General features: G+C 48.1%; 1 protein-coding gene across 1 annotated transcript; it reads right to left on the bottom strand.

Annotated features, from left to right (window-relative positions):
* Positions 1-1,524: 1,524 nt before the first annotated feature.
* On the bottom strand, positions 1,525-6,442 carry STAR (steroidogenic acute regulatory protein). The gene is made up of 7 exons (XM_054566026.1): positions 6,347-6,442; positions 5,440-5,553; positions 4,995-5,122; positions 3,703-3,861; positions 3,387-3,571; positions 2,704-2,797; positions 1,525-2,197 (listed from the first exon to the last, which is right to left on the bottom strand). The coding sequence occupies exons 1-7, from the start codon at positions 6,408-6,410 to the stop codon at positions 2,084-2,086; spliced, it is 858 nt and encodes a 285-aa protein (XP_054422001.1). The 5' UTR covers positions 6,411-6,442; the 3' UTR covers positions 1,525-2,083.
* Between the last annotated feature and the right edge of the window lie 9,434 nt (positions 6,443-15,876).

The following is a 15,876-nucleotide window of genomic DNA, read 5'->3' as shown; positions in this document are numbered from 1 at the left end:
TTTGATAGTTCATTTGAAGGGTTCAAAGAATACCCCCTCTCTATCTAGTCCTGTATAAAATGGTTTCCAGCCCTGGCCAGGGTGGCCTATTTGGAGTGTCGTCCCATGACCAAAAGGTTGTGAATACAGTCCTGGTCAGGCCACACACCTGGGTTGCAGGTTCAATTCCTGTTCGGGGAACCTACGAGAGGCACAAGTGGATGTTTTTCTCCGTTTCCCTCTAAAAGCAATGTCTTCAGATGAAATAAATAAACAAGGGTTTTTGTAGGCAGATCCTCACAGCTTATTTTATTCCAATGTAAAACAAGTGGGAGATTATCTCCCTAGTCATCTCAAAGATACGGTTGCATAGTTTGAAGAATGCAAATTATAATCAAACTCAAAACCATGTATGTTGAAAGCCCGTTTCTTTATTATCATCCTGTTCTCTTGAAATTAGAGTGTATATTGCGCTACACATCTTTTAAACGCATAACCATTTTCTCATAGCTGGAAGTAGATAATTCTGTTCTAGAAGTATGTCTACAACTATACCCTAAGACACAAGCTCCTGGACAGATAAGCTGTAATTTTATCTATGCCAAAAATAGACGACTGTAAGGAATAATCAGAATAAATAATAATAAATACCTCTAGTTGTAAAATTTCAATACCTCAATAAATACCAGAATTTCTGCTACTGCTAATTTGTTAAATAGAGCTCTGTTTCCAAATGTAAATCATCAACTCAGCACTAGAATGGAAAAGGTTCAAGTGGTGTACATTTTAGCAAATTAAACCCATCCCAGTTTATATTTTTAAAGCCTAAATTCTCTAGCTCTTGGAAAGGGAATTTGCTATCACCATATTACCTCTTCTTCCAGCCATCCCTCAAAATTGTGTAATACTGACCTTCTAAAGCAGAGAAATTGGCAATCCTGAGCCAAGCCGAGAGCTGGTAATAATAGACTCTGAAGTAAAGATTCAGTTGCCATGTTAGGTCTGAACAGTTGCTAATGGGAAAATAAAATTTGTTTTTAATTTTATCTTAGTAATACTGTTCATTCATTGATACTTGGGGCCATCCTTTTTATTGAATTTGTTGGGGTGACAGTTAATAAAATTATATAGGTTTCAGGTGTACAATTCTATAATACATTATCTGTATATTGTGTGTTCACCACAAGTTGCACTGTCCTTTTAAGTAAAAAAATAAAAGTCCTCCATCATAATCAACTTAAAATGCCCATTATTTGGCTACCAGTTATAAAGTTAAGATTTAGGCTTATGCCTATCATGGAAATGAAATTTTTAGGAAAGCTGCTTTGAACAGATTCATAATCGAAGAAGTCCCTAGTAGTTTTTCCTTTTAATGAGCTAAGGGATTTAAATTTTTTGTCTAGAACTCAGTATAAAGCTGCAGTTTCATGAAATAGACTTCTTATGAGCATAATTTTAAAACAGGTACAGACTGAAGTTTTTGTATTAGTCATGAGTCTTTATTCTGACTGGGGCTCATGGAAGAAGTAGAGAAACCAGCCTAATAGTTTTGTAGTTTTTCATTAAGCAAACTTGAAGTAGGTCTCTGGAAGGCACCTGTGGGGGAGTAGCTTGCACTTCGGTGCATGCAGCTGTCTGCTTGCTTGGTGGAGGGGCAGAGTTGCTGGAGCCCCTCCTGTAAGACCCTGCTATGCCCACACACTGCCTGCAGGGGGTGGGTCTCTAGAGCCCATAGAGCACGAGGTCCCAATCCTTATGTTTAGCACCTTCTGCCAGCTAGTAGCATCTGAGATGTTTTTAGGTAGACATGTAAGGGCCCAGAGAAAAGTTTTGCAGATATTTTGGGACTCAACTTTCACTTCACAGCTAAGCAGTGAATGAAGTTAGAAGGCTCATCCTCTGTTTGAGAGCCCCACACCTATTTTCTTGGTGCTAAAATTTTACCAATCTTTGAGTCCTCGTATCATAATGTAAATACATTGTCACCCCAACCCACTGTCCCCAGATGAAGATTTCAAGCAGACTTGTAGGCCTCCGGGAGGGATTTTCCTGATGAGCATGCAAGCCAGTGCAGCTAGAACAGCTGGAAGCAACACGCTGGTCTTCAACACCTGGCCTCAGGAGAAGGACTGGACTCCAGGTGTTTGCGCAGGTGGTTGGCAAAGTCCATCTGGGTCTGTGATAGGACCTGGTTGATGATAGTCTTTGGCAGCCATCCCTAGAGTAGAAGATAGAAGAACTTGGCCATCTTGTGGGCAGTGTTCCACTCTGGAACCTCTGGACCCTATCACAAACATGGGTTGGTATGGTCTTGGTCTTCGAGTTTTGTTTATAGGTGTAGCCTTGTAGTTGACCAGGGTCAAGTGCTGGAGGTCTGCTTTGTTGACCTGCTGTCATGAAAGTGCCAGAAGCACAGGATTTGCTCTCAAGACAAATTTCAGACCTGTCTTTCCAGCTGTGTGACCCTGAACTCATTAGCACACCTTTCTGGGCCCAAGTTTCCCTGTATCTAAAATAACTAGAGTTGAAATTTGATATGGACAGATAAGAAGGGCCCATTGGCGGCTGTTGAGATGGTGAGTATCAAGCCGTTACTCAAATCTCTTCCCTGTTCAACTCTCTGATTCTCACAGGATTTCCTGGTCTGTGTGGGGTAATGTTGGAGGGGAAGGACCTATTTTTCTCTTACCACCTGCCCACTGTTCCACCTCCTGTGCCCCTCACCTTGAGGTCGATGCTGAGTAGCCAAGTGAGTTTGGTCTTCGAGGGACTTCCAGCCAGGGGATGGAGCACCATGCAAGTGGGACCATGTTCAGCCCTGGCAATTGAAGAGAAGTCAGGAAGACAATCCGGAGTTCTCTGGTGCTAACTAGGTATACTAACCACATTTCTCGAGTGCCTTGTCTTTCCAAATCTCATCAGAGAAGTATCTTTTGCCAAGGGCGATACCCAACAAGTGGCATGGTTACCAGCTCATCAGAACAAGGGCTGATTAGAACTGGACCTGGAACCTGCAGGCTTCTTGTGGTGCCTTTTAGTTGCTGGATAATGGGCCCAGAGTGGTGGCCTGGGTGCCTGAGGAACTCAGCAGCTGTGTTCTAAGAGGTGTGGGTTATATTTTACTCACTAGTACAGCCTTACCTGACCATACCAGCTAAACCTCAGCCACTTGCCTTAGTAAACTATTAAGGCCCTGAAACTTTCAGAGAGGGTCAAGACAGACTGGCTATGTAAGTAAGGCTAGTCTTGTTTTCATCCCCTGCTATGGAACTTGAGAATCTTCCTTTGTAAAAGGAAGCTAAGAGTAGGGACCAAGGATTGGTTTCCTGGAGCCAGAGATTCATCATATATGTGACCCCCAGGCCTGTGTTAGGAAAAGGAGCTTTTGAGCCTGCTGCCAATATTACCTGATCACACCTTTCTGCTCAGGCATCTCCCCAAAATGCGTGGCCATGCCAGCCAGCACGCAGGTGGAGCCGCGGCGCTTGGCACAACGCACACTCACAAAGTCACGGGGCCCCACGAGGTTCCCTGCTGATTCTGCAGCCAACTCATGGGTGATCACTGTGTCTTTCCCAATCTTCTGCAGGACCTGCCAGGCCACAGGGAACCAGAATCAACTTAGCCAGTGTTGGGGATAAGGCACTACCACCCACAGCTTTGGCCACCTTTCAGACCGGGCTCCCACAGGTCCCTGCCCTTTGTCCCTGGGCTCCCCCTCACCTTGATCTCCTTGACATTCGGGTTCCACTCTCCCATTGCCTCCATGCGTTCCACAAGCTCCTCGTAAAGCCTCTCCATGGGCTGGTCCACCACCACCTCCAGCCGGAATACCTTGCCCACATCTGGGACCATTTTACTCAGCACTTTGTCCCCATTGGTCTGTCAGGGAGAGAAAGGAGCTCCAGGATAAAATTGGAGAAAAATATTCCTAACCTGAGTCATATAGGCAATATTGGGCAAGACAAGCAGGGGACAGTGATAAGAACTCTTTAGGTATCAGGAAATCTGGAACTATAATATTTCTGATTAAAATAGAGTAGGTGATCTTTCTTGCCACAAGCCTTGTACATCTGCTGAAGACCAGAAGTGACCTTTCTCCTCCCTGGGCCCTTTGGACTCAGTGGCAAATATTCATGGGCATGGGCAGCCTCAACTGAAAAGAGCTTTACTTGGCTGCAGAAGTTCAAAGATCCTGGGAGAGACAAACTTGGAGTGGGAGAAGTCTGGTCTACACCAATTACACACAGTGGATGGGATCTTAAAGACTTTTTTAGTCCAGCACCTAATTTCACCCAAGAAAGACGTAGGGCCAGAGAAGGTCAGTGATTTGCCCAGAGATCCTTGGCTAAGAGCAGTGCTGGGTCTAAATCCCAGATTTCTTGACTCCCAATTTAGTAGTCTGTTAACTTAGAGAAGGAGAGGTTTTACCGGAACTTCAGGCAATGGGCAGCAAGTAAACTTTTGGTGAAGATATAATCAGTCTCAGTAGAGGCACTGGCTCCCAGTACTGGTGCACTGCTCAGGAGAAGAGAGCCCAGCAGACTTGGGCCATCTGTATTTTGGTGCATCCCTGTTGTGGGTGAGCCCAGATCACCCCTGCAAGCTTGGCCGCAAGCTTGGCCATAAGGCAGGCTGAACAGCCCAGACACTGCCTGGCCCTGGAACCTCTAGCCCAGGGTATTGGGGCCTCTACTGCATGCAGAATCCCCATCACATGGCCTACGCCGCGTAGCTGTACAATGTATTTAGAGGGTAGGTAAGGCTACAGGAACAATGCTTTTCAAATGTGAGTCTCCAGGATGTCTCGGGTAGGGGAAGGGAGTATTTGAGGAGATATTCTTGGGAAAGAATTCTCAAAACTACTTGTTGGCCCAGTGACTGCCGCACAAAGCAGGAATTCTGGAAGAGCAGCAACCCGCCCCCCTACCCCCGGCCCCAGCCCCGCCCCGGCTGGCCTCGAGGATGGCAGTGGAATGGTAAGGAGCTGTGCACTCCCCCACGCCCTCCCTCACCTGCTGGTTCTCCTTCTTCCAGCCCTCCTGGCTGCTGAGGATGCCCAGGGCCTTCTGCATGGCCTCCTCTCCCTGGCGGATATAGGCTAGCTCCTGGTCGCTATAGAGAGTGTCTTCCAGTCGAGAACCTGGATGTGCAGCCAAGGAGAGACCAAGCTTCGTACCCCACCCCTAGCTTCCCACAAGCCTGTGCCCCTTTGATTTCTGAATCTGCTCTTCCCTCTGAAGAGCCAAGACCAAAGCCATAGGATTCAGCTTGCAGGTCAAGTTAGACACAGCAGCTGCAGGTGACAGGGAGGGGATCTGGCTGTGAGGAACTCCATTCCCATCCTCTCCAAGAGAATAAGAAAGGTCACAGGGCTGGTGGGGACCAGAGCCACATTAACAGTGTTTGCACCCCGGGAGCCCCTGCCACTGGCAGAAGCCCAGAAGTCTCAGCACTCACCGAGCAGAGAGCTCCGCCGCCGGACCTGGTTAATCCATGCACTCGGGGTCGGGCCCCCCAGTGCCCTCCGGTTCAGCTCCTGGCCAATGGCCTGCATAGCTTGTTGCCTCAGCCCTGCAGAAGGGAAGGAAACTGTTGCCTTGGAGTGGGAGACTCCCCTCCACCCGTTCATCTTGTCACGGGTGAGAGGAAACTGGCGTGGAGAGGGGAGTGACTTGATCAAGAACATGCAGGTTCCTCATAGGGACTGGAGCTAGAACCAGTGTTCCCAGTGTTTGTTAGGCTGCCCCCGACGGCCTCCAGGGCCCAGGGACCTGCCTTCCATCCGGGCGGGCCAGACCTGGCTCTGCCTGGGGACAGGGGCCACACCAGAATGGCCTTGAAAGGGAAAGCAGCTTTGTTCAAACTAGAAAAACCCTGCTGCAGCAGGAAAACTAAAGACGCCCGTCCCCTAGCCAGAAGCCAGGGTCTTTGCTGCTCAGCTGTCTTACTCCCCTTTCTCTTTCACCTCCCCTCACCTCCTTCCCCGACCATGTCTCAGCCTTGCCAGCGCTCCTCGTTGGAGTCGAGGCTTGCTGCTACCTCTACCGCTGTGCCTAGGACTTCCCTGGTACCCTTGGGACCAATCCTAGAGAAAGGCTAAGTCAGGAAGAGTTCAAGGAAGATTGGAGCCCTGGAGAATTACACAATATGGAAGGGACATAGGCATCTTCATATTCAGCCCAGATGTTCCGGTGGGAAAACAGGTCCAGACGGGACAAGAGTTGTGCAGACTCGCCCAGTAAGAGGTTCAGCTGAGATCAGAACCTGAGTGGCTTGCCCCCAGTCCAGTACCTTTGCCACTAAACCACATGCCTAAGAGCTTCTGGTCACCACCATGAACAACCCTCTCCCCCAGGGAACTCACCCTTCATGTTGCGCATGTGTCTGTAGGAGCTCCCAGCACACAGCTTAAAGGTTGCTAGGAGCATTCTTTCCTGCCGGCTGGTAGCGCTGTTGCTGCTGCTGTCTCTGCTCTGGAGGGTGGCTTCCGTCCTTCCTGAGCCCGTCAGAGTCGGCCTCTGGATCCCACAGCTGTGGCTGGGACCTGTGTTCTGCGTCTTAAATGCTCCCAGCTGAAGGCTGTGCTTCATCACTGGGAGATAACAAAGCCATTACTCACTGTGCAAAGGAAGGGGTCAAGGATAGAGGGATTGCCTCACACTGCTGCTTTGGCCATTTGTGGGGAGCGGAGGGGGGCAGAACTGTGCACAGAAAGGAGTAGGGAGGTTGGTGCCAGACATAGTGGATGGGGGGAGAGAAAAAGAAGCAGCTGAGGTACAGTTTAGAAGAACGCATATACCATCTGACAGTAGTTCTCAAATAGCGCCTGGGCTGCTGCTTAAAACAGATTACTAGCCCTCGCTATATTTAAAAAAAAAATTTCCCCACCCTGGCTGGTGTGGCCCAGTGGATTGAGTGCCGACCTGCAAACCAAAGGGTTGCCGGTTCGATTCCCAGGCTGGGTACATGCCTGGGTTGCAGGCCAGGTCCCCAGTTAGGGGCGGGCGTGTGAGAGGCAACCACACGTTGATGTTTCTCTCCCCCTCTTTCTTTCTCTTCCCCTCTCTCTCAAAAATAATTAAATCTTTTTAAAAAAAATCCCCAGGTGATTGCTATGCAGGTGTTCGGTGATCTGCACAGTAGGTCTTGGGGAACTCTGCTTAGGAGAGTGCCCAGGGTATCTGCTAAAAGCTTAGTGGGTCGGAGCTGGTAGAGGCCATCTGGCCCCAGGACGAGGAGCCCAGAGTCCAGAGAATAGAAATGACCTGGTCAAGGCCAAGTATCTATCTAGTCAGCGGGAGGGCTGGGAAAATGGCACAAATCCTCTGGCCTTTGTTCAGTCCATCTTTACATACGCCATTCCCCTGGCAGCCCCCAGACACCTTGTGTGTTCTGCTCTTGAATTACTGACTCAACCATTTATATGGACAACTTCCCCAAACCCTGTTCATAGTTAGCTCCCCCTGCTCAGGGTTTGGGCGGGTGTGAATATGAACCCCAGGGCCAAGTCCTGTAAGGTCCTAAAGCAGAGAGAGGAACCAGCCAAGGGCACAAGGACTGGGGACCTGAGTCTCGCTGCGCCCGTCACCCTTCCTCATACTTTTCCGAGTGCCCTGGTCGGGTAGGCTGTGCCCCAGGGCCGGGCATGAGCTGAAAGGCTGAAAAGACAGGGCCCAGGAGTGCTCACCCCCAGCCTTTGCACTTTGGGGTCCTGTGCTCTAAACAGAGACTCATGAGGCAGCCGAGTCTTCTCTGCTGTTCCCACGCCGTCCCCTTCGCCCAGTGAGGAAGATCCCCTCCCAGCCTGCATGCTGGTCTCTGGCGAAATCTTTTCCCTCTAAGCAACCTTGCAGTTGCTTTTAAGACAGGCTCACCTGGCAAGAATTTTGTGAGGTCGAGAGAATCCCACCGATTTGCCCCTGACTCAGAGCTTGCCCCTGTGTGAGACTCCTGTGCTCTGTCACCGCTGCCCGGAGGCAGAGGGGAGGCCTAAAAAGCGGGGAGCAGTGGCAGGTCCCCACCACCACCCACTGCCTCCCTCACTACAGAAAGGACAAAAGGCACAGGACATGCTCAGAGCCGGGCCTGGTGCCTGGAGCCCACACAGAACAGGGCGAGCCCCACCCTCTTCCTTTCAATCCCTGGTGAGGCAGTGGGAAGGGCCCCACAGGCCAGAGAGGCCCTCGCCCGTCCTGTGCTCATTTCTCACCAGCGGCTGCCTGCAGGCCCCGGGCCCAGCGCTGGAGGCCCCCTGGGGCCCCTCCTCCGTGCAACCTTCTGGAATGGCTTATTTCTTTGAGTCACACCCTTATTGTCGGTACCTCTAGAAGGGCATTTCTCCAGTCCTGGTTTGTGTAATGGTTTGTGTGTGCTTGCTTGTCTCTTCTGTGGGACTGTTTGTCCCTGAGGCTCCTTGTCCACATCCGTCCCTGCCCCCCAGCACTCAGCTTCAGGCAGGGCGCACAGCAGGCTCTTGCTCCTTCCCTACCGGGTGACCAGTTGGGGAAGGAGCTGGGGGTGCAAATACGTTCTTTTGAATTCGGAAACCTGCCTCTTGGCTTTGTTTCCAGCCCTCAAAGAGCCCCAAAGGGAAGACAGGACAGAAGGGAAGACAGGCCTGAAGGGAGAGGACCAGGTCTCTGCTGCTCATGGGGTGAAAGGGGGTGGGAATGGGGTTTTGCATTTTATAGACTTAGAAAGAGAAGGTACAGATGGTGTGCTGGGACAGCTGCCCCTCCTTCTTGGTACACGTGCACCCTCATGCACATGTGTGTTCCAGTGGAGGTGGTGAGGCATGGGGAGGGGGTTATTATGGCATAGGCCCTGCAGATAATGTTCAAGGCCCCGCTGTTGCCATCCTGGGGAGAATTATGGCCATTGTGTGAGGGGAGGAGGTGGCGTGGGGAGCCTGGAGGACTGAGACATAGGGCTGTTGCTGATGTCAGAGGCTGCCATTGACTCAGAGGAGGAGGGTGCTGGTGACCTCCCGCAGGGCCAAGGCTTTCCTCTCCTCCTCCTCTTTTCCAGGCTGAACGGCTAGTTAACTCTTACTGTCCCACTGTGTGAGGTGGGGAGAGAGGTCTGGGAATTTCCTCTGGTTCTGGACGTCACCTGCATCTGATTCACACATAGTATCTGGCTTTGCTTTTTAAATTATTTTTTTTTTAAGTTATTGATCTTAGTGAGAGAAGGGAAGGGAGAGGGAGAGAGAGATCAGTTTGTTGTTCCACTTATTGATACATTCATTGGTTGATTATTGTATGTGCCATGATCGGGGATCGAACCCACAGTCTTGGCATATCAGGATGACACTCTTAATAACTGAGCGACCCAGCCAGGGCCTGGCTTTGTGTTTTGGTGAAGGCAGAGCACCCCCCTCGCCCCCCCCCCCCCCCCCGCTCTCCCCCGGGGAGATCAGATGCGCACAGCTGGTCAGGAAGGAAGGTAGCTGAGCTCTGACTCAGGCTGTGCAGAGTGCTGGAGAGGAAGGGCTGGGCCGGGGGAGGGAGGCAGGTGAGCAAAGAAGAGGACCCCACTTATTTATTCAACAATCTTTATTGAGTGGCCACTGTGTGGGTCTAGAGTTATGAGGAAAATGAGCCATATGACCCATATGTTGTAGAACGGATGAGGGGATTTAGAAATTCAGGGGGGTGGAACACCTAATTACACAGGAGAGGGAGGAGTGTTATGGAAGGCTTCTGGGAGGAAGTGACATTGGGGATGAGTGTGGAAGTACAATGAGGAGTGAGCCGGGTTGGAGATGGAGGATGAAGTGTGGGTGCTCAGGCGGAACAGAGGGCCAACAGCACGGAGAAGGGATCTGAGGACCGAGAGCCGGCTGTTCTGGGGAAGTTTGGCTGCTCGGCCATGGAATGTTTGTGGGGTGTGGTGGAAGATTCCTCTGCAGGATCCTAGGAGACAGAGGCTGGGAGTTGAGGACAGGGACCTTGAGCTTGTCTGGGCCCCAGCTCAGAGGAGGTGAGCACTGGGCAACCCCATCTTTGGATTTATTGGAATGGTAGTGGGGACTCCATGAACCAGAGTGGAGAAAGCACAGGTTTTATATTCAGAGACTTCTTCAATCTCAACCTTCTTATCTGTAAAATAGGGATACATTTTTTTTCTCCTTTTTGTAATCCTTTTAGGGTGGTTGAATGGCTTCAAGGAGGTAATAATACTTTGATGGCACGAAAGATGAAGTCCAGCTTTTCAGCCCAGTCCCTGGGCCCTCTGAATGCTCACCCTGGCTTTCTTCCCCAGTGATGCTCAGCATCGTGCTGAGGTGCCCCCTGCCGCCTGCCCCGTGATACCATACCTTCCCCGCTTCCAGGCGGCCCGCGGCGTTATCCGTCCTCCGGGGTTTCCCTTTGGGCCCTCCCCCTCAGCCCACTTTTTAATTAGAACCGGTATATTCCCCTTTGGGTCCCCTTGGTAAACGTTTGTCACAGCATCAGTAAGACTACTGTCCATTTCCTTCCTCCTGCCCCCGCCCGCCCCCGCCCCCGACAAACACATTTTTTGAAAGACTTATTCTTGAGAGTAGTTTTAGGTTGGCAAAATTGAAAGGAAGGTACAGAGATTTTCCATATACCCTCTGCTCCCCCATGCAGTTCCCCATTTTTTACATATTTCTGAATTCCATAACGACTTGCATTTTTCCCAGTTACCAGATACCAAATAAATATTAGTAAATGATTGGAAAACATAGAACCTGGTAATCTGTAAATTCTCAGTAAACGCTTTTTTTCCCCCATCTCTTACGGGGGGCCAGATTAGAGGTGTGGTCAAATCTTGGACTGTTTGTAGGGTGTATTGAGAGAAGGGAGTGTTTTTCTCCAAAGGGGCCGTTATGGGAGGAGAAAAGAAAGTTAAGGCAACTTTGACTCATTGGATTGGGAGTAATGATAGATTACTTTCCTTTCAAGTACATTTTATGTAATCCAGCACCTGATTCCTTAGTCTGAGTTAATCACCATTATCTCACAGATATCATTCTTATTTGCACAAGGCCAACTGTAAGTTTAAGTTCATTGAGGGTATGGAATCTATGCTGGCCACAGTGTGAGGGATTCCGCAGATTATAACAATGGACAATGAGAACTCCTTCTGCGTCAGGGACCGTTCTAACCTGTTTACACACATTAACTCAGTTAATACTCCCCCCCAAGGAGTTGGTACAATTTTTACCCCCATTTAACAGAGGAGGGGCTTGAGGTACTGAGACGTAAACGGCATGACCAAGTTCGGAGGCTGCTGCAGTGAGGAAACAAGTACGCAAAGCTAGGCAGTGTAGTCTGTGCTCTTGGTTATATAGCTTAACTTTTAAAATCTCCTCTTTCTCTGGAAAAACGGGGCAATAGTTGCCTCTCATAGTGCATACCTGACATACAGTAGTTGCTCAACAAGTGTGCAACTACTTAGGGTGAGAATGACTACTCGACTGTTCAATTTTCCCCGGTTCCCTTGTTTGCCCTTCCCCCTCCATTTCCGACAGTGAGCCAGGCTTTAGGTTTCTTTGCTTGGGAATTTGACAGGGAACATAAAGTGTCCTGTCTTTTGTAAGAGCCTAAACCAGAACAGCACACTGAAGACAGGTAGGTTGACTTTAACCTCCTAGATATTTTATTTGACTTGCACACCGTTTCAAGAAAAAATTGAATTGGTTGCCAACAAAAACTACAGGGACAGAAAACAGATCAGTGGTTGCCAGTGGCTGGAGAAGGGGGGAGAAGTTGAATACAAAGGGGCAAGGATGATGGTATACAACTAGATGCAGTTGTTCACATTCACAGAATCATAGATAAAGAGAGTGCATTTTACTGGACGTAAATTATACATCCATAAAATTGGGTCTTACAGATGGATTCCAAGACAACCTGGGTTTCTGACCTTGAGCTATGCCCAGCATTGACCCCCTCTGGTCCCATGAGTCCTAGCTACTGGTTAGCTGGTGCCCCGACTCCACACAGCTCTATTTCCAGTGCAGCAGCTTGAGACCATTTTTTACCTCTGGGTCTAGCCAAGTGGCAGCAACAGCTACTGAGTGGCTGGAGTTAGGGGAAAAAAAATTTTTTTTTTTAAAGAAAGGATGGGTAGCAGAAAAGAGTAGCAGGGAAGGAGAATGTATAGAAAATAGGGGAAAAGAAGAGCCTGATTTTGTTCTGTGCTTCCAAGTCTCCTGGCAGAACCCGAGGAGGAGACAGGCAGGGGACCCTAACCAGGCAGATGGACCCTGAGTTTGAGACAAGGAGCCGCGGACACCTCCCATTTGCTAGGGCTGGTTTTCTAATTCTTTCAGGCTAGGAGATCTTGGGGGAGGGATAGGGAAATTTGCTTTTAACCTTGGCTCCCTTATCTGGATACAAGCCCTGTAAAAAGCAAGCACCCATGAAGCAGCCTCTTACTCTCCTTACCTAGGGGACCCGTTGGAGGGGTGATGTCAAGATGGGGCGCAGTACAGCCCAGTTCTGCCTGGAGGGCAGTTGGTAGGAAAACAGACATTAGAGTATCTGTTTACTTCCAGAAGCCCTGACAAGTCCTCCCTCACCTCTGACCCTATGTTTCCCTGGGATGCTTTTCCAGACATTGTGACACTAAGTATTTCCAAAGCCTTCACTATGATGCCTGCTATGGTGAAAAATAAAGCTGGAAAGGAATTAGGTAGGGGGAGGGAGTGGGGTGCTACTTAAAAGAGGTAGTCAGGGAAGGTGAAAATTGAGCAGAGATCCTACGATTGTGAAAGAAGGACCCTGCAGCTTTCTGGGGCAAATTCTAGCCCCATCCAGGGCATAGGTGATTTTCAGGCATGAGGTGAAAGATGGGGAAGGGACATAGACCTTTATTTCCTGATTGCAATAGCACATAACAATTTATTACAAACTAAGGCAGTTTTTCAAGTGTGTCTAACAGCTATCCACAGTAACAAATATATTTCATACATGTGTACAATATTCATACACATTCATATAACAAGTTTCACACACAACCTAATTTTATTATGTAATATACTTTTTTATTTATTCCAATTTTTAAAAATGCTGGTTATAGCCCTGGCTGGCGTGACTTAGTGGACTGAGCACTGGCCTGTGGACCGAAAGGTTGCCAGTTTGATTCCTGTTCAGTCAGGGTGTGTGCCTGGGTTGCACACCAGGTCCTCAGCTGGGTGTGTGAGAGAGGCAACCGATTGATGTTTCTCTCACACAATCATGCTTCTATCCCTCTCTTTCTCCCTCTTTTCCCCTCATTTTAAAAATAAATAAAATCTATTTTAAAAAATGCTGGTTATAATATCATAAAAGTCCTAGCGGAAAATATAGGCAGTAAAATTTCAGATACCCCATGTAGCAACATTTTTGCCAATATATCTCCTAGGGCAAGGGAAATAAAGAACAAAATAAACAATTGGGACTATGTCAATTTAAAAAGCTTCTGCACAACCAAAGAAACCATCATCAAAGTGAAAAGGGAACTGATCATGTGGCAGAACATATTTATCAAAGATACCCTGGACGAGGGTTTAATCTTCAAAATATATAAAGAACACATATGACTCAACACCAGGAAGACAAACGATCCAACTGAAAAATAGGCAAAGGACCTAAATAGACACTTCTCCATGGAGGGCATACATATGGCCCATAGACATATGAAAAGATGCTCAACATCACTAGCCGTCAGAACTATGCAAATTAAAACCACTATGAGATATCACCTCACTCCTGTGAGACTGGCCATCATGGACAGATCAACAAACACCAAGTGCTGGCGAGGATGTGGAGAGAAGGGAACCCTAGTGCACACTGTTGAGAATGCAGACTGGTGCAACCACTGTGGAAAACAGTATGGAATTTCCTCAAAGAATATAAATGGAACTGCCTTTTGACCCAGGGATTCCATTGCTGGGAATATACCCTAAGAATCCTAAAACACCAATTCAAAAGAACTTATGCACCCCTATGTACATAGCAGTACTATTTACAATAGCCAAGTGCTGGAAACAGCCTAAGTGCCCATCAGTAGATGATTGGATCAAAAAATTGTCGTACATTTACACAATGGAATACTACACAGCAGAAAGAAGGAGCTCCTACCTTTTGCAATAGCATGGATGGAGCTGAAGAATATTATGCTAAGTGAAATAAGCCAGGCAGTGAAAGACAAATACCATATGATCTCACTTCTAAGAGGGATCTAATGAACAAAATAAACTAATGAGCAAAACAGAACCAGAGACATGGAAACATGGAACAGAAGACAGAAGCCAGAGCAGGGGGAAGGGGGACAATGGTGGAAAGAAGGGGGACTAAAGAGCATGTATGAATGGCCCATGGACATGGACAACAGTGTGGGGATTGACTGGGTGGGGAGGTTAGATGGAGGGGGCAAAATTGGGACAAGTGTAATAGAATAACAATAAATAAATAAAGAGCACAAACAACAAAGAGCCAATATTAAAAAAAATGCTGGTTATAATCCACTAAATTCATACCGGGACTTAGTAGGTTGCAACGAGGTTTAAACTAAGTGGATTATGTTCAGTCTCATTTGCAGACTTCGCCTCTCCCGGATTTAATGTAGTCCTAACAGGCCAAATGCCATTGTCAGGGGTCCCTGAATCGGTACAGCACATGTGCATATGAGCAGTATCACTCTTTACATTCCTGCTCAGCTCACATTAACTCCAAGGTGACGGTTCAGACTAGAGTCTCTCCTGCTATTCTTTCCTTGATTATGTGCAGGGTTGGTTAGCTTGCAGCAGGAAGGTTGGTTCAGCATTAGAAATCGGCCTGTGACATCTACAGCTGAAATGCTTTCTTTGTACCTCCCTGGGAATGATGTCTCCTAATGGGAAAGGAAGTTGAATGGAGCTCATCTTATAGTGTGACTTTTGAAAGGTGAGAGAAAGCTCCATAGATAGAGAGATATAAATAAAATATGTATGGTGTGTATGTATATATATGCGTATATACATATACACGTAAGTACATATATGTGTGTATAGGCACACACGCACCTAAGTACATACAAGGGAGGACATAAAAATAACTCTGTAATTATCTCCCGGAGGGCATGTCTCTTGTAGTACAGGCTCCCCACTAGGTGAGTGTTCTAGGAACCCATCTGTAACTGCACCAGGCTGGCATTGTTGTGAGAGGCTGCCTTTGGCTTCAGGGGATTTTTTTTAATACTAAATGTGTTTGCCCACTTCATGGTGTGTTATTTAAAGGACACCTGCCCACATTGCACTGAGTGTTCAGCATTTTCTCACCAAAAATGGCCTCTCATGCCCCACCCTCCCTATTTACCCTGAGTGAAGTTTTTGCTTCCCCAGATGAAAAAATTCCTCAAAGGGAAATATTTTGCTGATGTGGAGGAGGTGAAACATAGAAAGGCAGAAGCTCTAAAAGGCATCAAAATCGATGAGTACAAAAAATACTCTGAGCAGTGGGAAAAAGTCTCGATAGACGTAGTGCCATCCAATGGAGAGTACTTTGAAGGAGACTGAAGTTTAAACATGTAGCAATACACTATTTTTTATAAATAAATTCATTTTTGGGTCCTCCCTCATATGTGTAACTTGGGGGTGGGGGAACCGAAGGGTGGGGAACTGCTCATTAACTGCCTCTCCGCTAATATCTCCTAGCCAGGTCCAATTTCTGGAACCCACTTCCTGAGCCGTGGAGCACTGCTGCGAAAGCCTAGAGGTTGGGAACTGCCCACAGTCGTTGACTGGAGCACCTGCTCTGCCTGCTGGCCTCTGCTGCTTTCTGCGCTGCCCTCTGCCCGAGGCTGCTAGCCAGCGCTTTTGTGAGAAAAACAAAGGCCATTTTCCAGCCTTCTTTACCTTTGTAATACCTTTTGGGTTCATGTTGACATCGCTTTCCTGAGAAA

Source organism: Pteronotus mesoamericanus, unplaced genomic scaffold (genome assembly GCF_021234165.1).
Source record: "Pteronotus mesoamericanus isolate MK-2021 breed Mesoamerican mustached bat unplaced genomic scaffold, CSHL_Meso_final contig_169, whole genome shotgun sequence".
In the NCBI taxonomy this organism is placed as follows: Eukaryota; Metazoa; Chordata; class Mammalia; order Chiroptera; family Mormoopidae; genus Pteronotus; species Pteronotus mesoamericanus.
The sequence above is the reverse complement of the archived record's forward strand: the minus strand, read 5'-3'. Positions and strand labels throughout refer to the sequence as shown.

Coding starts and splice junctions, on each gene's coding strand:
- STAR (XM_054566026.1), bottom strand. CDS start 6,410: ATGCTCCTAGCAACCTTTAAGCTGTGTGCTGGGAGCTCCTACAGACAC. Junction 5,554..6,346: donor ACACATGCGCAACATGAAGG/GTGAGTTCCCTG, acceptor TCCCTTCTGCAG/GGCTGAGGCAACAAGCTATG. Junction 5,123..5,439: donor GCGGCGGAGCTCTCTGCTCG/GTGAGTGCTGAG, acceptor CTGCACATCCAG/GTTCTCGACTGGAAGACACT.